The 21,846-nt window shown below is 48.9% G+C and overlaps 1 protein-coding gene and 1 long non-coding RNA gene across 5 annotated transcripts in view; one reads left to right on the forward strand and one right to left on the reverse strand.

The window, feature by feature from the left end:
* The window catches only part of LOC123570328 (uncharacterized), a 34,798-nt gene that overhangs the window by 2,697 nt on the left and 10,255 nt on the right, over positions 1–21,846 (forward strand). For 2 of the 4 annotated variants that reach the window (XR_006694428.3, XR_010583426.2), the window contains exons 2-4: positions 10,527–10,644; positions 14,590–14,675; positions 20,911–21,437. This is a non-coding gene — a long non-coding RNA (uncharacterized lncRNA). Of the gene's footprint in view, positions 1–257; positions 1,542–10,526; positions 10,645–14,589; positions 14,676–20,910; positions 21,438–21,846 lie in introns of those variants that run through there. The other 2 variants (XR_012427899.1, XR_006694427.3) reach the window with 2 other exon arrangements.
* Positions 152–9,810, reverse strand: LOC102122749 (napsin-A-like). The gene is made up of 9 exons (XM_015441355.3): positions 9,720–9,810; positions 4,177–4,318; positions 3,968–4,091; positions 3,666–3,784; positions 3,155–3,354; positions 1,398–1,520; positions 1,161–1,305; positions 665–763; positions 152–459 (listed from the first exon to the last, which is right to left on the reverse strand). Exons 1-9 carry the CDS (start codon positions 9,797–9,799, stop codon positions 226–228), a joined length of 1,266 nt encoding a protein of 421 aa, XP_015296841.3. The 5' UTR covers positions 9,800–9,810; the 3' UTR covers positions 152–225.

A 21,846-nucleotide genomic window follows, 5' to 3' on the forward strand; every position in this document is an offset into this window, starting at 1 on the left:
GACTCGTAGTACAAGACTCCTCACAAGGGTGCGCCCCGGAGAAAAGGAGTGATACCCTTCGCCTCCCTGTCTTCCTCAACTCCGTGCGTCCATGCACAAAGTTTTCTCTTCAAAAAGTACGCTCTGAAAAGAAGCAACCTAGGCAGGTTCGTTCAAGGGAAATACTGGGTTTTTACTGAGTAGCGTTAGGCCTGCTACCCGTTGCGCATACGCATCACCTGGGCGTCACCCGCGGTACTGCGCCTGCGCGGTCTCGCGCCTTCCCAGGTCCGCTTGGCAAGAGCGAGGGCGAGCGCGCGCCAGGCCCACTCGTGCGCCGCTCTTCATGTCCCCGCGGTCGAAGACGGCCACATACGCCCCCAAGAAAACGTCGCCGAGGATCCACACAGGTACTGGAGGCAAAGCGATGTCCAAGGCCCGGAAGCCGGACAAGCAGAGGCGGACGTCACCCTGAGCAAACTGCAAGGCGACAAGATGGCAACTGGGTGTCCAGGCGGCTGGAACCACCATTTCCCTGGGAGTCCGTGCTCTCTCTGCCCCCAGCCCCGGGGACAAGAAATGTTTCTGTGGCCCCTTCCAGCCCTAGTGATGTCTAACTCCCAGCTCCACCCTCCCAACTCCAGCCATATTACGTCACTGTGGCGTCATTGTGACGGACACCTACCTGGATGACGTAATCCTGGGCCGTGAGGTTAAACCAGACCCCCCCAATGAGGAGTGAGACTGTGGGGAGCTTTGGGATTTCTGAGCACCGGATGATGTACTGGGAGAGAAGGGGAACAAGTGAAGACGGGAGATTCCTGCTCTGCTCAAATCCTGACCGTGGCTCCCCAGTGCCATGGGGTAATGTTCATATTGAGCACCTGGGTATTCAGCGTCCTGTGTGGACAGCCCTGTTGCCTAGGCTTCTCTCATCTAGCCCCAAACAAAACTGCATTATCATCTCCCCCCACCCCCACTTCACCATCCACTGAGCCACTTAGCATAGACACTTGGGAAGTATCTTTGCATCCTCCCACCACTCTCCAGCATGTCACTTAAGAATCCCAGTCCCCTCTGTCCTGGCTATGCTCTAGCTACCTGCTTCCCAGGCCCCAGTGTTCGCCATCGAATTGCCATCATCTTCCCCAGGACACACCCACCAGAGACTGGTACCTCACCTCCCCAGCCAGCAAGGGGATTCCCCCAATGGCTTCATGCAGGGCCCGGATCTCCTCAGTGGGTCCTATGATGACAGGTGTGCCTGTGTCCAGAATGGCAGCACAGCCCCGGGCACAGAGAGTCAGCCCTGAGCCCACCATCACACTGAGGGGGAAGGAGGCAGTCATTAGAGGCAGGGACCTAGGAGTGCAGTCCCCCAGCCTCCAGCTCCAGACTCAGGAGACCAAGTCCCTCACCGCTCCATGTGGATCTGCCAGTAGGCGGGGACTGTGACTGGCACGAAGGTGAGGGGTGGGATGTAGTGTGCCGGGTCTGAGCCCCCCAGGACCAGCTCTCCTCCATCAGCCACTTCAGAGTCCCTGCAGGAGCAGAGTGTAGAGGTCAGTGTCACCAGCCCTCCCCTGCCAGCCCTAGGAATGGCCAGGGATGGGACTTCCTGCCACTTGGGTCATTTTTGGGGTTATAACTGGGGCAGTGGAATGCAGACAGGGCCTAGATGTTGGGACTGGAAACAAGAAATGAAGGGAAATGGCACTTTTCTTGACGGAAGTTAGGACTTTAGGACGATGGGTACTTCCTGAAGTGGAGAGGAGACTTCTTCGTTTGGCTGTAGAAGGTAGAGCTTCTGGGGGAAATTCCTGAGCTGAATATAGTAACCAAGCAGAACAGTGGAGTCTCAGAATTGGCTCGAAGGTGTGACTTGTGCAGGGGTGGGGTGGCTTCCTGGGAAGGTGCAGAGACTTTCTGAATTGCCTGTTGTGGTATCTAGAAAGGTGTTAGACTGGCTGGGCGCGGAGGCTCAAGCCTGTAATCCCAGCACTCTGGGAGGCCGAGACGGGCGGATCACGAGGTCAGGAGATCGAGACCATCCTGGCTAACACGGTGAAACCCCGTCTCTACTAAAAAATACAAAAAACTAGCCAGGCGAGGTGGTGGGCGCCTGTAGTCCCAGCTACTCAGGAGGCTGAGGCAGGAGAATGGCGTAAACCCGGGAGGCGGAGCTTGCAGTGAGCTGAGATCTGGCCACTGCACTCCAGCCTGGGCAACACAGCGAGACTCCGTCTAAAAAAAAAAAAAGGTGTTAGACTTCCTGAGCTGGCTGAAAGTGATGGGAATGGGGCTGGAAACTTCCCGGAAGAGGTAGGTGAATGGGATCTACCAAGAGGTGGGTGGAATTTCTTGAGTGGGTTGGATGTCAGGGTAACTGAGTGGGCATTGGACTGTGTTTGATGGGCCCTGGGAGGGAAAATGAAGACTTCTCAGATGGTGGGTGGAACTTCTGAGCATAAGATTGACCTTCCTACCAGGTAGGTGGGGCTTTGTGAATTCAATCAGGCATTTCCTGACTTCTGGTTGGTGTTATCAAATGGGATTTGAGCTTTATGGTGAAGAGAAGTTTCCTGAATATTTGGTTGGGTGGAGCATAGAATTTCCTAGTTTGATTTTGAAATCATGTTGAAATCAACTGAACACATGTTGAACTGATGGTGAGTTTCTTTAGTATCTTAAGTTGTCACTTAAGCTCTGGGACTTATGAATAGGGTTGAGGTGTTTCTTCTGTTAGGTAGGTGACTACTGCCTGAATGAAGGTTGGGATTATTATTATTTTTTTTTTTAGACAGAATCTCTCTCTCTCACCCAGACTGGAGAACAGTGGTGCGATCTTGGCTTACTGCAACCTCCACCTCCCCGATATAAGCAATTCTCCTGCCTCAGCCTCTCAAGTAGCTGGGATTACAGGCATGTGCCACCACACCCAGCTAATTTTTATATTTTTAGTAGAGACAGGGTTTCGCCATGTTAGCCAGTCTGGTCTGGAACTCCTGACTTCAGGTGATCAATCTGCCTTGGCCTCCCTAGGTGCTGGGATTATGGGCATGAGCCACCATGCCTGAACTGGGACTTTTTTTTATGGAGCAAGAGACTTCCTGAAGGAGGGCCTCACTTCCTTCTGGGGAATAGGAGTCACAGATAGGTGCACCCTCCCCAGTACCTGTTGAGGTAAAAGGAGAAGACAGGCTTATCCAGTAGCCCCTGCTCCACCAGTACATCCAGCGGGGGCGGAACTCCTTCCACAGCCAGAATGGGAAAACCGAGGCCCAATATCCCATCAGGGCGGGAAATAGTGAAGACCAGGCTGGATTCCCACAGAGCTTCCCCGAAAATCACGGATGCACCCTTGATTCCACCAATCTAGGGGCAGATTGAGATGTGACCAGTTACTTTTAGGAGGACAATAACCGCCTGTCCTGAGGTCTCCCAAACCAAAGCATTAATCCCAGGTCTGGGGACATCTGGACCCAATTCCCCGACTGCTTAGCAGACTTTGCCTCTGGACTTGACAGAATTCTTATCCCTTCACCCAGGAGCCCCTCCCCCTCCTTGAGAAGCCCCATCCATTGGCTCAGGAAGCCCCTCCACCTCAAGCACCCCCCTAAGCCAGATGATCTTAGACAACGGGGTTCTCCCAGGCTCGAGGCTTCCTGGAGTCAAAGGCCACTCACAGTCAGCTTGTCCTCACTCAGGATTCCATCTACCCGCCCAGTTCCATATTGAATGGCAAACTTGGTCCCATTGGGCTGGAAGGAGCTGGAGGCATTGGGATTGAAGCGGTGGTGGAACCCTAGGTCAGAAGTCAGAGAGGGTCACTTTGGGAGGGGAGCTTTCCAAATGCCTTCTGCCCCTTTAACCTTCTGACCTTTGAGGGTGTCAGAAGAGTTCCTCAAAAACCTGTGGGAAGCTGAGGTCCAGCCCCGCCTTCTCCCTTCATCCCCACTCAGCCTTATTCTCCCACATAGAAGCTCACAGCAGGGCACACTGAAGAAGTGGCATCTCCTGGACGGGACCCAGAGATTGGAGGAGCCAGTGTCAAAGACGACAGTGAAGTTTTGTGGAGGCGTTCCCAGCCCAATTTCCCCAAAATACTGGGCCTGATGAGGCAAAAGAGGAGACAGAGTCAGTAAAGAGTTTGGCTTGAGGGCACAGGGGTGGGGGCTGTGTAGGGCTGTGACTCACATCCAGGAATTTGGAGAGAGGTACCAAGGCAGGCTTGTCCCCAGGAGATGGGGCCCCCAACCTGGGGAGCTTTGCTGGTTTTCCCCATCCCCTCAATAGGTTCAAGGTCCTGAGTCCAGGGTGGACTCTACGAAGGGGGATCCTGTAGAGTAAGAAGATGATGAGAATTAGGAAGCTGCCCTTCCTGGAGACCCTCTAAAATAGACTTACCCAAATGGAATATGATGACAGATTCAACATCTCCAAGGGCTACAATAGGAGTCATTACCAGAAACCCTACAATAACAACCTCCAGGAAACCCTAGCACAGATACCATGATGACAAATATCCCCAAAGACTTTACAGGGACACACCATCCCAAACAGAACTTCCCAACGGTATCCAAGTCCTTCACATAAGCCATTCCCAGGAACTGATATGCTCAAAGGTTTCCCAAGACCCTAACATGAAATCTAACCTTTGCAAAAGCCCTCAGATGGTGGCCCTTGCATGCTTCAGTTCATGATGTTGGAGACTATTTTCCCCATCCTTGGGGGAAAAAAATGTAAGCATCAAATCTTAATTTCACTTTTTTTTTTTTTTTTCCTGCAACCTCTGCTTCCCAGGTTCCAGTGATTCTCTTGCCTCAGCCTCCCAAGTAGCTGGGACTACAGGCACACACTACCAGGCCCAGCTAATTTTTGTATTTTTAGTTGAGACAGGGTTTCACCATGTTGGCCAGGTTGCTCTCAAACTCCTGACCTCAGGTGATCCACCCGCCTTGGCCTCCCAAAGTGCTAGGATTACAGGCGTGAGCCACCGCGCCCGGCGTTAATTTCACTCTTTACGCTAAAATACATCTGAGATATCAAACACTTAATGGGAAAAGTAAAATTATAAGAGCACTTTGGGAGACCGAGGCAAGCAGATTGCTTGAGCCCAGGAGTTCGAGAGCAGCCTGGACAACATGGCGAAACCCCATCTCTACAAAAAATACAAAAATTAGCTGGGTGTAGTGGCACGAGCCTTTAGTCACAGGTACTTGGGAGGCCGAGGTGGGAGGATCATTTGAGCCTGGAAGGTGGAGGTTGCGGTGAGCTGAGATCATGTCACCGCACTCCCACCTAAGCAAAGCTCTGTATAAAAAATAAAATAAAAAATAAAAAAGACATAGAAGCAAGTAAAATGTTTAACTCTGGAAAGAGGGCAGCTTTTCTCTTCTTTTTTTTTTGGAGATGGAGTCTCGCTCTGTTGCCCAGGCTGGAGTTCAGTGGCTCAATCTCACCTCACTGCAACCTCTGCCTCCTCGGTTCAAGCGATTCTCCTGCCTCAGCCTCCCAAGTAGCTGGGATTACAGGCATCACCATCATGCCCGGCTAATTTTTGTATTTTTGTAGAGACGGTATTTCACCAGGTTGGCCAGGCTGGTCTTGAACTCTTGACCTCAGGTTATCCGCCCGCCTCGGTCTGCCAAATTGCTGGGATCACAGGTGTGAGCCACCGCCCCTGACTGCAACACAGGCTTGCTCTGTCACCAGGATGGAGTGCAGTGGCATGATCTCAGCTCACTGCAACCTTCACTTCCCAGGTTAAAGGGATTCTCCTGCTACTTGGGAGGCCCAGGAATTCAAAGTTACAGTGAGCTATAATCATGCCACTGCACTCCAGCCTGAGCAACAGAGCAAGACCCTGTCTCAAAAAAGAAACAAAAAGAAAGACAGAAAAAAAAAGGAAAAGAAAAACTGGCACAAATACTAATACTCTTGCTACTACTCTTGCTGGGAGTGATAAACTGCCCTTTGTCTCTGACTTGGGAGTCTTGGGTCTTCTATGAGCAGCCATGAAACTATGGCAAACTAACTTCATAGTTCTTGACACTCATTAGGAAAATGAACAAAGGACATAATTTGGAAAAGAAGTACAAATAAATTCTAAATACATGGAAAGATGTCCAGAATAGTCATCAAAAAAATACAAATGACAACAGTGAGAAACCTTTTGGCGAAGAACTGAGAATACTAGGCCAGGCGCGGTGGCTCACGCCTGTAATCCCAGCACTTTGGGAGGCCGAGGCGGGCGGATCACAAGGTCAGGAGATCGAGACCACGGTGAAACCCCGTCTCTACTAAAAATACAAAAAATTAGCCGGGCGCGGTTGTGGGCGCCTGTAGTCCCAGCTACTCGGGAGGCTGAGGCAGGAGAATGGCGTGAACCCGGGAGGCGGAGCTTGCAGTGAGCCGAGATCGCGCCACTGCACTCCAGCCTGGGCTGGGCGACAGAGCGAGACTCCGTCTCAAAAAAAAAAAAAAAAAAAAAAAAAAAGAACTGAGAATACTTACCATTGATTAGGTTTGGCAAATGTGTATCAAATGCTCAAAAATTATACCCACCATTTAACCCAACCCAGAATTTCATCTATAGGAGATCCTTGGATGAGTGCACAAAGGTGTGTTTACGAGGCTGTGCCTAATTTTGGAAACTGGAGACAGACCAATGATGAACTGCCTTTGCAAAAACTATAAATGAGAAAATTAGGACAGTGAAAGAGATCCGATCTAAACAACCGCCATCTTGCCTTTAACTTCCAAACTACCCTTGGTCGTTCCTGGGCTTGGGCCAAGCTAACTTTAGGAGACAGTTTATAGTTTAAATGATAATAGTCCATCCCCAAACCTAAACCACCTTTGTAAAGCTAATGAAGTACCACCAGGATAGGAGGATGAGAGAAGCATTAAATTCTGCTAAGGTGCAGACATAAATGATTACCAGTCATTATTCCAGAGGTCAAAATATTTGCAACTTCCCCAATTACTCCTGCAGATTACATCAGTATTGTAGAACCTAAGACTGGTCTTTTGAGACTAAAGGTTTTTGCATTTCTGATGATGCTACCCAGACCTGCCAACCAGTCCTGTGGCTCCAGCCAGAAGCAGACTATTTTCCGGGCCCGTATGAATGATTACCTCCCTGAACAATCAGCAGCATCCATTCCCAGGCCTGACAAACTATCCTTGAAAAACCCCAGCCTCCAAATGTTAGGGGAGGCTAATTTGTTGTTTTTGTTTTGTTTTTTATGAGATGGAGTCTCACTCTGCCACCCAGGCTGGAGTACACTGGCGTGATCTCGGCTCACTGCAACCTCCGCCCCCTGGGTTCAAGTGATTCTCTTCCCTCAGCCTTCTAAGTAGCTGGGATTACAGGCAGCCACCACTATACCCGGCTAGTTTTTTTTTGTTTTGTTTTTTTGTTTTTTTTTTTTGAGACGGAGTCTCGCTCTGTCGCCCAGGCTGGAGTGCAGTGGCCGGATCTCAGCTCACTGCAAGCTCCGCCTTCCGGGTTTACGCCATTCTCCTGCCTCAGCCTCCCGAGTAGCTGGGACTACAGGCGTCCGCCACCTCGCCCGGCTAGTTTTTTGTATTTTTTTTAGTAGAGACGGGGTTTCACCGTGTTAGCCAGGATGATCTCGATCTCCTGACCTCATGATCCGCCCGTCTCGGCCTCCCAAAGTGCTGGGATTACAGGCTTGAGCCACCGCGCCCGGGCTATACCCGGCTAGTTTTTATATTTGTAGTAGAGACGGGGTTTCATCATGTTGGCCAGCTGGTCTTGAACTCCTAACCTCAGGTGATCCACCGGCCTCGGCCTCCCAAAGTGCTAGAATTACAGGCGTGAGCCACCATGCCCACCTCTGATTTGAATAATAATAAAACTCTGGTCTCCTGTTCAGCCGATGACTCGGCATGAATTAAACTCTTTCTCTATTGCCATTTTCCCTTCTTGATAAATTGGCGGTATCTGGACAGCAGGCAAAAAGAACCAGCTGGGCAGTTACAACGGCCAACATTGGGCACAGCTTAGTTCTGCTTTGGAGCATACATAGAATGGAACTCCATTCGACCGCGAAGAAGGAGGAAGTAGCTGTCTATACCAGTCATTCTCAAACTTTAGCATGACCCCAAATCACCTACAGCAGTGGTGTTGGGCAAATCTTTGTGTAGCAGCTTTGCAGGCCTGCGGTCTCTGTTGTAACTATTCAACTCTGCCAAGATAGCATGAAAGCGGCTGCAGACAACAGACAATGCAGAAATGAATGTGCATGCTGACTCCATTTTTTTTTTAGAGACAGGGTCTCACTCTGTTGCCCAGGCTGGAGAGCAGTGGCACGATCATGGCTCACTGCAGTCTCAAACTCCCAGGCTCAAAGATCATCTTGCCTCAGCCTGCCAAGTAGCTGGGACCACAGGCCTATGCCACCACATCCAGCTAATTTTTTTCAGTTTTTGTAGAGATAAGCTCTTGCTAAGTTGCCCAGGCTGCTCTCAAGTTCTTGGCCCCAAGCAATTCTCCTGCCTCGGCCTCCCCAAATTTTGGGGTTACAGGCATGTAATCCTGGGGTTATGGCTGTAATCCCAGCACTTTGGGAGGCTGAGGCGGGGAGATCACGAGGTCAGGAGTTCAAGACCAGCCTGGCCAACCAATATGGTGAAACCCCATCTCTACTAAAAATACAAAAATTAGCCAGGCATGGTGGCACGTGCCTGTAATCCCAGCTACTTAGGAGGCTGAGGCAGGAAAATCACTTGAACCAGGAGGTGGAGGTTGCAGTGAGCCGAGACTACGCCACTGCACTCCAGCCTGGCAACAGAGTGAGACTGTCTCAAAAAAAAAAAAAAAAAAAAAAAAAAGTCTGTCAGTGTTGGAGGATCTTAAAAGGGCTCTGGGCTGGACATGGTAGTTCATGTCTGTAATTCCAGCACTTTGGGAAGCTAAGGTGAGAGGATTGCTCGAGCCCAGGAGGTGGAGACCAGCCTAGAAAACATAGGGATACCCTCCTCTTTATAAAGACTTTCAAAAACTAGCTGGGCATGGTGACACATACCTGTAGTCCCAGCTACTTGGGAGGCTGAGGTGGGAGAATGGCTTAAGACCACAAGTTTGAGGCTGCAGTGAGCCATGATCTCACTACTGCACTCCAGCCTGGGTGACAGAGCAAGACCCAATCTCAACAAATAAATAAATAAAAGGAAAAAAAAATTTAAAAAGGGAGCTCTGAGCCGGGTGTGGTGGCTCATGCCTGTAACCCCCAGCACTTTGGGAGGCCAACGCGGGCAGATCACCTAAGGTCGGGAGTTCGAGACCAGCCTAACCAACATGGAGAAACCCCATCTCTACTAAAAATACAAAATTAGCCGGGCTGGTGGCACATGCCTGTAATCCCAGCTACTCGGGAGGCTGAGGCAGGAGAATCACTTGAACCTGGGAGGTGGAGGTTGTGGTGAGCCAAGATCATGCCATTGCACTCCAGCCTGGGCAACAAGAACAAAACTCTGTCTCAAAAACAAAACAAAACAAAACAAAAAAACAGTGGGGGAGCTCTGATCTTAGGAGATGTCAGAGTGGAGTCCTCAGAGTGAAAGCCCACTTTAGAGATCTGGGAAGCCAAGAAGAGTCAAGGATCCTGGGTGCCAGGTTTGGGAATCACTGAACCAGGAGCCCCAGACTTAAAGGGCAAAAAGCAGAGAATCCCTCCCAGGTTTGGGGGTGGCAAATGGGGTCACCATACCGAATCAGTGTGGCCCCAGCAGGCTCCACGTTCAGCAGAGGCAGCAGCAGCAGCAGGGGCAGCAGCCGTGGTGGAGACATCACTGGGGACCAGGGTGTGAACCCAGGCTTCCTAGTTTTCTCTCCCCTGTGACTCCACCCTGTTCATGCCCCACCTCCCGGTTTAGGAGGTGACCAAGACACAAGGTCTCTCAGCAGGTGACACAGGGGGACAAGGATTTTTTTGAAGATTTGTGCAGAGTATTTGCATAGTGTCAGCAAAAGTTGTATCCTGTGTCCCTGGTGCTCCTCATTCCCTACTTGGGGGGTGGTGGTGGTGAGGTCTCCTCTGCCAGGACTGCCTCCCACCCTCCATCCTTTAGCCTCTGTCACTTTTACTTCTCACTTTCACATCACTTTTCTGCAACTTTTTAACCACAAGTGTTTCCTTGGCCAAGTGAGAGGGACCAGCAGGTATCTGTGAAGGGTCTAGGGAAGGGAGAGAGGAACTGGTTATAAGCCTACCCTCCCATATGAAGTGGGACTACCTGCATCTCAGGACCCAGACTCTTATTATTTTATTTGTAGATGAAGTATGTTTTTTGTAAGCAACAAAACATTGGGTCTTCTTTTTCATCCATTCATCCATTCTATATCTTTTTATTCGAGAGTTTAGTCCATTTACATTCAATGTTGTCCTTGATAAGGACATCCTCCTGCCATTTTGTTATTTGTTTTCTGGTTGTTTTGTGGTATTCTCTTCTTTCTGTCCTTCTTTGCTGTTATTTATTTATTTATTTATTTATTTATTTATTTATTTTTGAGACAGAATCTCGTTCTGTTGCCCAGGCTGGAGTGCCCTGGTGCAATCTCGGCTCACTGCAACCTCTGCCTCCTGGATTCAAGTGATTCTCGTGCCTCAGCCTCCCGAGTAGCTGGGACTACAGGTACGTGCCAGCACACCTGGCTGATTTATGTATTTTTAATAGAGATTTGGTTTCATCATGTTGGCCATACTGATCTCAAACTCCTGACTTCAGGTGATCCACCCGCCTCAGCCTCCCAGAGTGCTGGGATTATACACATGAGCCACCACACCTGGCTTCTGTTTTCCTTTTAGAGAAGGTAATTTTTCCTGGTCATATGATTTTATTTTTTCCCTTTTTTTTTTTTTTTTTTCTGAGACGGAGTCTCGCTCTGTCGCCCAGGCTGGAGTGCAGTGGCCGGATCTCAGCTCACTGCAAGCTCCGCCTCCTGGGTTCACGCCATTCTCCTGCCTCAGCCTCCCAAGTAGCTGGGACCACAGGCGCCCGCCAGCTCGCCCGGCTAGTTTTTTGTATTTTTTAGTAGAGACGGGGTTTCACTGTGTTAGCCAGGATGGTCTCGATCTCCTGACCTTGTGATCCACCCGTCTCGGCCTCCCAAAGTGCTGGGATTACAGGCTTGAGCCACCGCGCCTGGCCTTTTTTTTTTTTTTTTTGTATCTGTTGTATGTTTTTTGATTTGAGGTTACCATGAGGCTTGCAAATACTGTCTTTTTTTTTTTTTTTTTTTTTTTTTTGAGATGGAATCTGTTACCCAGGCTGGAGTGCACTGGCTTTATCTCGGCTCACTGAAAGCTCCGCCTCCTGGGTTCATACCATTCTCCTGCCTCAGCCTCCAGAGTAGCTGGGACTACAGGAGTCCACCACCATGCCTGGCAATTTTTTTTTTTTTTTTTTTTTTTTTTGTATTTTTAGTAGAGACAAGGTTTCACTATGTTAGCCAGGATGGCCTCGATCTGACCTTGTGATCTGCCTGCCTCAGCCTCCCAAAGTGCTGGGATTACAGGTGTGAGCCACCGCGTCCTGCCACAAATACTATCTTATAACCCATTATTTTAAGCTGACAACATAAACTTAACACTGTTTGCATAAACAAACCAACAAACAATAAGAAAATTAATAAAAACTCTACACCTTAACTTTGTCCCCAACTTTTTAACTTTTTGTTGTTTGTATTTATATCTTATTGTACTGTCTATGTCTTAAAGAGTTGTTGTAGTTATTATTTTTGATTGGTTCACCCTTTAGTTTTTCTACTTAAGAGTAGTTCATACACCATACTTATACTGTTATAATACACCATGTTTTTCTGTGTGCTTACTATTAGCAGTGAGTTTTGTACCTTCAGATGATTTTTTTATCACTCATGAACATGCTTTTCTTTCTGACTGAAGTACTCCCTTTAGCATTTCTTGTAGGACAGATCTGGTGGTGATGAAATTCCTCAGCTTTGTTTGTTTTGGGAGAGTCTTTATTTCTCCTTCATGCTTGAAGGATATTTTCAGTGGATATGCTATTCTAGTGTAGCAGGACAAGCCGTGGACAAAACCCCACAGACACTGAGATAGTGAAGGAAGTAGCTTTTAATCAGCTGGAAGCATTGGCAGACTAGCATCTTAAAATCCAAACTTGTTGACTGCACAATTTCTGTCCCTTTTAAGGACTCACAACACTAAAGATTTTACATGAAAGGACCGTGACTAATTGAGCAATCTAGGGGGTATGTGACAGGGGCTGCCTGCACCAGTAATCGGAGTGAAACAGAACAGAATGAGAAGTTTCACAATGTCCTTCCATACAATGTCTGGAATCTATGGATAACATCGGTTGCTAAGTCATGGGTTGAATTTTAACTGTCAGGCTAAAGTGAGGCAGGCCCAGGCCTGGTTTTGGGTCTGGTGCCTGGCGCCAGGCTGCCTGCCTTTGGTTTCGCTTCCTTGTTTCTTCTTAAAGCGGGTACTGAGTATAAAATAGTATAGAACAATATGGGGGGGGGTCTCTTTCTCTCTTCTCTCATTTCCTCCCTTTGAGACTCTCACTCATTTTATTAGTGGGAGTTCTCACTTTCATTTCTACTACTTATGTCTTCCTGTGCAATAGATTGATAGTGGTTCATATAATATGCTTGTGCTGAAGCACTCTGGTGAACTAAGGTAGCCATGAAGCTTTTCATCATTTGAAGAAGTACAGGTAGCAAACAAGGGAGTAGTAAGCAGGTTCCTATTACTATTATACCTCCTATTATAAGACTTTTAAATCCTCCTATTGCTGGGAACCAATTTCCAAACATGGCCTCAGGATCAAATCCGTGCCACACTTGCACCGGCACATGTGCCAGTTTTGTTATATCTTTAATTATGTCTTCAACTACTTGCCCTTGATCATGTGTGTGTAGACAGCAATTAGTAAGGTTAAATTTTCCACAGAGGCCTCCTTCAGCTGCCAGCAAGTAGTCAAGAGCTAGTCTATTTTGGTAGATAGCATTCCTCATCTAAGTCTCTTGCCAGGCAAGAAGAGTCAAGGCTTGACTGGTTTTATTAGTAATAAATTCTAGAACAGCTTGCAACTGTATGATTCGGTTGAGCATGTAGATGGGGGTCCGATATCCCTATGAGCCGTCTTGTGCCCAAGTGGTGGGCCCATAGTAGTGTATAATTCTTTCAGGGGGCCATTTGTCATCTTTCCAGTTACCTATGACTATGCTTCATTTCTTTGCGGGAAGCATAGACAGGGAATCCTAGGACTTTGCCTGTTTTTATGGGCAGTAGGAAAAAAGATGGTTTAATAGTGCCCATTACACAGCTACCTGTCCACTGATCAGGTAGCTTAGCATAGGCTCTATGTTCACATATCCAGTATAACCTGGTGGGGGCAGATCAGTCCTGGTGGAATTCTGGGTGGGCCTAAACAGTCTGCAATTTTGGAAATTTACTGAATGGATCTTTTTTCTGTGTAATTGGAACTCCACCATGTAACTGTTTTTGTGGTACCATTATACAGTTTTTGTCCAAGACAACTAAGCTGTCATACAGGATGAGTGAATTGTTTTTCTTCTCTAGTTATGCAATATTGTCCAATAATTGAGGCTTTTAGAACCTAGAAATTGTCACGGTAGTTCTTTTGGGCCACTTAGGAATTCATCAGGAACTGGGTCTGTAGGAACTCATTCTCGGGTTCCCATGGCCATTGATCTCCTGTGATGGTTCCTCCACAAACATCACATGAAGTGACTTTTAGAGACTGGGCTACATGCTTGGCTAATTGCAAAAACAAATTTCTAGTTTTTCCTGGAATTTCAGGTACTGGCACATTTAGTTCATCATAGAAAGTCTGAAATACTGGCTCTGGAGAGCATTTTCAAATCTCTCCTTTTATAAAAATGTTGACCTTACGGTCTAGTTCTTTTCCTTTTTTTTTTTTTTTTTTTTGAGACGGAGTCTCGCTTTGCCGCCCAGGCTGGAGTGCAGTGGCCGGATCTCAGCTCACTGCAAGCTCCGCCTCCCGGGTTTACGCCATTCTCCTGCCTCAGCCTCCCGAGTAGCTGGGACTACAGGCGCCCGCCACCTCGCCCGGCTAGTTTTTTGTATTTTTTAGTAGAGACGGGGTTTCACCGTGTTAGCCAGGATGGTCTCGATCTCCCGACCTCGTGATCCGCCCGCCTCGGCCTCCCAAAGTGCTGGGATTACAGGCTTGAGCCACCGCGCCCGGCCGTTTTTTTTTTTTCCTAATTAAAAGAGCCACATCCTGCTCCTAACTTATTGCTATTAATGAAGGCACAAGCATGAGATTTTAAGATTATGCATCTGGGCACCCCTTTTTCTACTGTTCTGGCTAATACTTTACTTGTCTCATTTATGAGTCCCCACCAGTCTTCAGTCCTTAATCTTATTTCAAAAACTATGGAAATGGGAGGTTCAGAGGGGTCATAGCACACATCGGGCTGGTCACTTCCTGCATTACAGACTTTGTACTGAGTGTTATTATACAAACATGTTCCTTTTGGAATTCCTAGGCATTCATAATAACTATAGAACAAAAAGATTGTCTTAACTTGTTGTCCTACCTCAGTGACCTGATATATGCACTGAAGGCAGTCCTCTGCGTGGGAAGAAGCAGTGGAAGCTTTTACCACACAAGTCCATGTTATAAGGAAGGTAAGTCCCACGGCGATTTTCCTCATGCTTCGGCCGAGCGTAGACCAGTCACCTTCCGGGGGTGACTGGAGCAGGGCTTGTCGTCCTCCTCAGGGTTACTTTGCGGGGATTGTCTAGGCTTGGTTTGGCTTCCCAGGTTCCAGTGGCTGCAGGCTTTATGCGGCTGTGGTGCATCCAGGCCGGAATTCCTTCTCTCTTCACAGCCGTGGGAGTGGTCAGGATAACCGTCTGGGGTCCCTTCCACCGTGGCCGTAAGGGAGCTGCGTTCCAGTCCTTGATCCACACACCATACGGTCACATGGAGAAAAAGGGTGAACTGGGGAGAATAAGCTGCCCTGGCACCTCTCATTTACCCAAGTTGAGATTGTCTGGGTAATTTTCCCCAAGGCCTGTAGTTGTTGCTGCAATTCAATTTCTTTTCTTTTCTTTTTGTTTTGTTTTGAGACAGAGTCTCCCTCTGTCACCCAGGCTGGAGTGCAGTGGCACGATCTCGGCTCACTGCAACCTCCGCCCCTCCAGGTTTTTAAGCAATTCTCTGCCTCAGCCTCTGGAGTAGCTGGGATTACAGGCGCGTGCCACCTCGCCCAGCTAATTTTTTTGTATTTTTAGTAGAGACGGGGTTTCACCATCTTGGCCAGGCTGGTCGCTGCAGTTCAATTTCACCCAACTCTTGGGGAGTACCCGGAAGTCCTCGCAGTATAGGAAGAGGCCTGTGATATAATATTTCATAAGGAGAGTATCCTGTTTTCTTAGAGGGGGTGCACCTAATTTTGAACAATACCATAGGAAGGGCCTGTATCCATTTTAATCCTGTCTCGTGACATACCTTCCTTAAACTATTTTTGATAGTGCAATTCATCCGCTCCACCTTTCCGGAACTCTGAGGTCAGTAGGCGGCATGTAGCTTCCAAGTGATTCCCAATACCTTTGCCATCCTCTGTACTAAGTCAGCCACAAATGCCAGCCCATTATCTGAGCCAATCCGCAGAGGCAGTCCAAACCTAGGGATGAGATCTCGAAGAAGCACACGGGTTACTTCATGAGCTTTTTCAGTTGGTGTTGGATAAGCCTCTACCCACCTAGAGTAAGTATACACTAGAACCAGCAAATGCTTGTTACCTCCACATTTGGGCATCTCTGTGAAGTCCACTTGAAGATCTCCCAAGGGAGCTGCTCCATCGGCTTGTATGCCGGGAGGCACAGAGGGGCCTTGCTTTGCATTGCGCTGTCAACGGGTAACGCATCGCTGCACTACTGTTTCAGCAAGAGCTGGCAAGTGTGAGATGTAGAAGTAGCAGCTTAACAGCTTTTCAAGTGACTCCTGGCCTAAATGGGTAGTTTCATGTACAGCCAGCACGACTGCGGCTCCTAGCAGCTGTGGCACAGCTATTCTCCCATCTGGTAACTTTATCCATCCTGCTTTTATTGTTTGTCCTCCCTCTGCCTGAAGAAAGTCCTTTTCCTCTTTAGAATGAGTAGGCACCAGATCAGGTATTTGAGGGAGTAGGGGGGCTGTGACTCATGCCCGGTAAGAAGGAGATACTGCTTTTCGTGACTCTGTGTCTGCTCGGGAGTTTCCTTGGCTCACCGAGGTGGAAACGTGCTGGTGTCCCCTGCAATGCATGACTGCCACCTTTTGGGGTTTCCATACTGCCTCTAATAATTGCAGAATTTCTTGTTGATTTTTTATGTCCTTTCCCGCAGAATTTAACGGGGCTTTTTCTTTATATAATGCTCCATGTACTTGAAGGGTTCGAAAGGCATATCGAGAGTCAGTATAAATGTTTACAGTCTTACCTTCACTAAGTTCTAGGGCCCAAGTTAAAGCAATGAGCTCTGCCTTCTGGGCTGAAGTGCCCTGAGGCAATGGTTTGGCTTCAATAACATCATCCAAGGTTACCACCGCATATCCTGCACATCTTTCTCCTCGTGGATTGATGAAGCTACTCCCGTCCACGTATAACTCCCAGTCCACTAATACCCGTGGCTGGTCTTGAAGATCGGGTCTGCTAGAATAGACTGAGTCCAATACTTCCACACAGTTATGTTCGACAGGGCTGTGTGGTACTGGGAGTAAGGTGGCAGGATTCAGAGTGTTACAGACTTCAGTGGTTACGCGGGGGTTTTCACATAACAAGCTTTGGTACTTGGTTAATCTGGCATTTGTTAGCCAATGGTGTCCTTTGGTATTCATCAGAGTTACCACCGCATGGGGGGCCTTTATACTTAAGTTTTGTCCAAGGGTTAGCTTGTCTGCTTCTTGTGCTAACAAGGCTATAGCTGCCAGGGCTCTCAGACAAGGAGGCCAGCCTTTTGAAACTCCGTCTAGCTGTTTTGAGAGGTAGGCCACTGGTCTTGGCCAGGGCCCCACAGTTTGGGTTAAAACTCTGACTGACATTTTTTTCTCTTTCTGACACATAGAGCGTAAAGGGCTTTGTCAAATCTGGTAGTCCTAAGGCTGAGGCTGACATACGTGTTTTCTCTAACTTGCAAAAGGCTTGCTGTTGCAGAGGTCCCCGTTCAAAAGGCTCCCGATCGCCCCTCTTTGTAACCCCCCGTTTGTGCAGCGGTTTGGCTAGCACCACAAAGTTTGGAATCCATAATCTGCAAAACCCCACAGCTCCTAGAAATTCCCTTACTTGCCTTCTGGTTTTAGGTTCTGGTAAGCTGCAGATGACCTGCTTTCTTTCTGACCCCAGGCTGCGTGCTCCCCTTTCTGAATAATGAATCCCAGGTAGCGTGCCTGCTGTCTGCAGATCTGAGCTTTCTTCTTGGACACCTTATACCCAGAGTCCCTCAGGTGTGGAAGCAGGACATCCGTCCCTTTTGCACACCTGTCTGCCATGGAGTGTCCTAGCAGAAGATCATCCACGTACTGGAGCAAGACGCAGCCTAGGTCTTTAGCAGGAAACTTCTGGAGGTCTCAAGCCAGTACCTCCCTGAAAATGATGGGGGAATTTTTAAACCCCTGGGGAAGCCGAGTCCAAGCGTACTGAGTGGTGACACCTGACCCGGATCTTCCCACTGAAAGGCAGGCAGCTTTTGGCGCTCAGGAGCCAGTCTGATGCTAAAGAAGGCATCCTTCAAGTCCAGACAAGCGAACCTGCTGTCCTCAGCTGGCAGCAATCCTAACGGTGTGGAAGGGTTAGGAACTGTTGGTGCAGAGTCACTGTAGCTTGGTTAGCCGAGCGTAAGTCCTGTACGGGTCGATAGTCCTTGGTCCCTGGCTTGGGAACAGGTAGGAGGGGGTGTTCCATAGAGACGGGCAAGGAACTGTAATTCCTTTTTTTTTTTTGAGACGGAGTCTCACTCTGTTACCCAGGCAGGAGTGCGGTGGCGCCATCTCGGCTCACAGAAAGCTCCGCCTCCCGGGTTCAGGCCATTCTCCTGCCTCAGCCTCCGGAGTAGCTGGGACTACAGGCGCCCGCCACCATGCCCGGCTAATTTTTTTGTGTTTTTAGTAGAGACAAAGTTTCACCATGTTAGCCAGGATGGTCTCGATCTCCTGACCTTGTGATCCGCCCACCTCAGCCTCCCAAAGTGCTGGGATTGCAGGCGTGAGCCAGCGTGCCCGGCCTCCCTTTTTCAATGTAATAAACAAGAATGCAGTAATGTCCTTGTGTTAGTCAGGGCTCTCGAGAGGAACAGAACTAATGGAATATATATATATATATATATATATATATATATGGGAGTTTATTAAGTATTAACTCACACAGTCATAAGGGTCCTACAATAGGCCATCTGCACACTGAGGAGCAAGGAGAGCCAGTCCAAGTTCCAAAACTGAATAACTTGGAGTCTGATGTTCGAGGGCAGGAAGCATCCAACACCGGAGAAAGACGGAGGCTGGGCGGCTAGGTCAGTCTCTCTTTTCACATTTTTCTGCCTGCTTATATTCTAGCCACGACAGCAGGTGATTAGATTGTGACCATTCAGGGTGGGTCTGCCTTTCCCAGCCCACTGACTCAAACGTTTCTTTGTTTGTTTATTTTATTTTATTTTACTTTAAGTTCTGGGATACATGTGCAGGACGTGCAGGTTTGTTACATAGGTAAACGTGTACCATGCTGGTTTGCTGCACCTATCAACCCGTCATCTAGGTTTTAACCCCCACACGTATTAGGTATCTGTCCTAATGCTTTCCCCCTCGCTTACCCCCCACCCCCCAACAGGCCCCAGTGTGCGATGTTCCCCTCCTCAAATGTTAATCTCTTCTGGCAACACCCTCACAACACCCAGGATCAATACTTTGTATCCTTCAATCCAATCCAGTTGACACTCATTATGAATCATCACAGTCCTTATAGATATTTTCTGTGCATGCGTTCCATATCATCTGTATTAGTCCATTTTGCATTGCAATAAAGGAATACCTGAGGCTGGGTAATTCATAAAGAAAAGGCCAGGTGGGTGCCTCATGCCGGTAATCCCAGCATTTCAGGAGGCTGAGGCAGGAGGACTGCTTGAGCCCAGGAGTTAGGTGGAGACCAGCCTGGGCAACAAAGGGAGATCCTGTCTCTAGGAAAAAAAAAAAAAATTAAATTATCTGGGCGTAGTGGTGCATGCCTGTGGTCCCAGCTACTTGGGAGGCTGAGGCAGGAGGATTGCTTGAGCCTGGGAGGTGGAGGCTGTAGTGAGCCACGATTGTGCCATTGCACTCCAGCCTGGGCAACAAAGTCAATCACTCAATCACACATTCACTGTCCTACAATTATGGAAGCCAGAAGCCCAAAATGATTTCAGTGTTGAAACTGCTGTGTTTGCAGTGCCATGTTTGCAGTGCCACGTTTGCAGAGCCTCTGGAGGCTCTAGAGGAGAATCCACATCCTCGCCTTCCCCAGCCTCTGGAGGAGCTCTGCAGGAGCCCCATCTTCCTTCTTCAAAGCCAGCATCCTGGCGTCTTGCTTCCGTCTTCACTTGAACTTCTGAATCCGTCTCCCTCTGCCTCCCTCTTATAAGGACCCTTGTGATGACATTTAGGGTCCTCTTGGATGACCCTGTTCTCACACTCCTTCAGTTGATTACATCTGCTAAGTCCTTTTCCTCACATAAGGTAGTATTCACAACCCCAGGGACTGAGGTGTGAATATCTTTTGGGGGCCACTCTTCAGCCCACAATGTTGGTAATTTACTTCCTATCTTAATGCCTATTTCCCCATTCGAGTGTAATCCCTATGAGGGCAAAGATCTTCATCTGTTTAATTATCCACTGTGCCCCCAGCACCTAGGACAGAGCCTGGCACATAGTGAATAATAAATAATGACCAAGACAACATGGTAAAACCCCAGGCGCGGTGGCTCACCCCTGTAATCCCAGCACTTTGGGAGGCCAAGGCAGGAGGATCACCTGAGGTCTGGAGTTAGAGACCCGCCTGACCAACATGGAAAAAACCCGTCCCTACTAAAAATACAAAAATTAGCCGGGCGTGGTGGCACATGGCTGTAATCCCAGCTACTTGGGAGGCTGAGGCAGGAGAATCACTTGAACCCAGGAGGTGGAGGTTGTGGTAAGCCAAGATGGTGCCACTGCACTCCAGCCTGGGCAACAAGAGCAAAACTCCATCTCAAAAAAAAGAAAAAAAAAGTCTCTACAAAACTTTTAAAAATTAGTCAAGCGTGGTGGCCCATGCCTGTGGTCCCCTCTACACCCTGAGGCTGAGGCAGGAGGATCGCTTGAGCCGGGGAGTTTGAGGCTGCAGTGAGCCATTACCGCGCCACTGCACGACAGCTTGAGCGACAGAGTGAGTCCTTGTCTCGATAATAATAACAATAAAATAATAATAATAATAATAATAGGCCGGGCGCAGTGGCTCAAGCCTGTAATCCCAGCACTTTGGGAGGCCGAGGCGGGCGGATCACGAGGTGAGGAGATCGAGACCATCCTGGCTAACATGGTGAAACCCCGTCTCTACTAAAAATACAAAAAATTAGCCGGGCGCGGTGGCGGGCGCCTGTAGTCCCAGCTACTCGGGAGGCTGAGGCAGGAGAATGGCGTAAACCCGGGAGGCGGAGCTTGCAGTGAGCTGAGATCCGGCCACTGCACTCCAGCCTGGGTGACAGAGCAAGACTCCGTCTCAAAAAAAATTAAAAAAAAAAAATAAATAATAATAATAATAATAATAGTAAAGATCCACTTTGTGCACTCCTTGCTTTGGGGAACTTTTCTGAAACAGCGGACAGTGTCTCTATGATAACTCTCACCACCACCACCACCCCCGCTTTGTTTTCTCAGAGCACTCGATCTGGGGCCCCTTCAACTCGCCCCCCACGCTTTCCGTCTGCAGCACCCCATCCAACTTCACCCAAAGCGCCCTTAAGTAGTTTCTGAGAAGCCGTGCCTGCAAATTCCCAATTGGCCACAAGGTGGAGGTGTGGGCCTATTTTCCCAGTCAAGATTTCCCCAGCCGCCACCCCTGTTTCTAGAGCGGGACTCCTGGAACACCAGGCTCTTTCCAGCTCCCTGCTTCTGCCCTGGCGCTTCCCACCGCCTGGAATGCCGACTTGCTCGCTCTCTGCACCCCACGGGAAAAGGAGCAGAACAGAAGCTTCCTCCCTGACTTTCCTGCCCGAGCTTACTGGGTCCTGAATCTCCCCGTGTCTAGTCGCTTAGCGGTTTGTGATCAGGTCGGCCTCCACCATCAGAGTAGCACACTCTCGAGATGGGGCTCAGGCCTGACTCTCTTCGGGTCCCCAGAATCGCTCAACACAATTCTTCCAGAAGCCTCAGGATGCGATTAGATAAAGGATTGCCTGATTTTTCGACCGGTCGTTTTTTCGAATCAATTGAATACGTACCTGTATCCAATTAGCTCTGGGTAGCAAGAGGCTGAGGAGGGGGAGTGACGTCACCTCCGCGGATGGAGCAGCACCGCTCCCCGAACCCGGAGGCTCAGAGCTCCCCCGGGGTCTCAGAATCCGGAGGGAGAGAGGGGAAACAGGAGATGAGATCCGGGGGAATAGTATCCTTGCCCCCTTGAACAGGAACTGGTAAACCCTTACCAATTACAGTCACACACCACCCCCCCTCACTGCCACCTATCGCTGCCGTCGCGACCTGTCACCTCCCACGCATGTTGTGGCTGCGCCCGCCTCCGTCAGGGCGTGACCACGGCGTGGACTACAACGACCGTGACGCTCCACGGCGCCGGGAGCTTTTGACGAAAGGCAG

Source organism: Macaca fascicularis, chromosome 19, assembly GCF_037993035.2.
Source record: "Macaca fascicularis isolate 582-1 chromosome 19, T2T-MFA8v1.1".
NCBI lineage: Eukaryota > Metazoa > Chordata > Mammalia > Primates > Cercopithecidae > Macaca > Macaca fascicularis.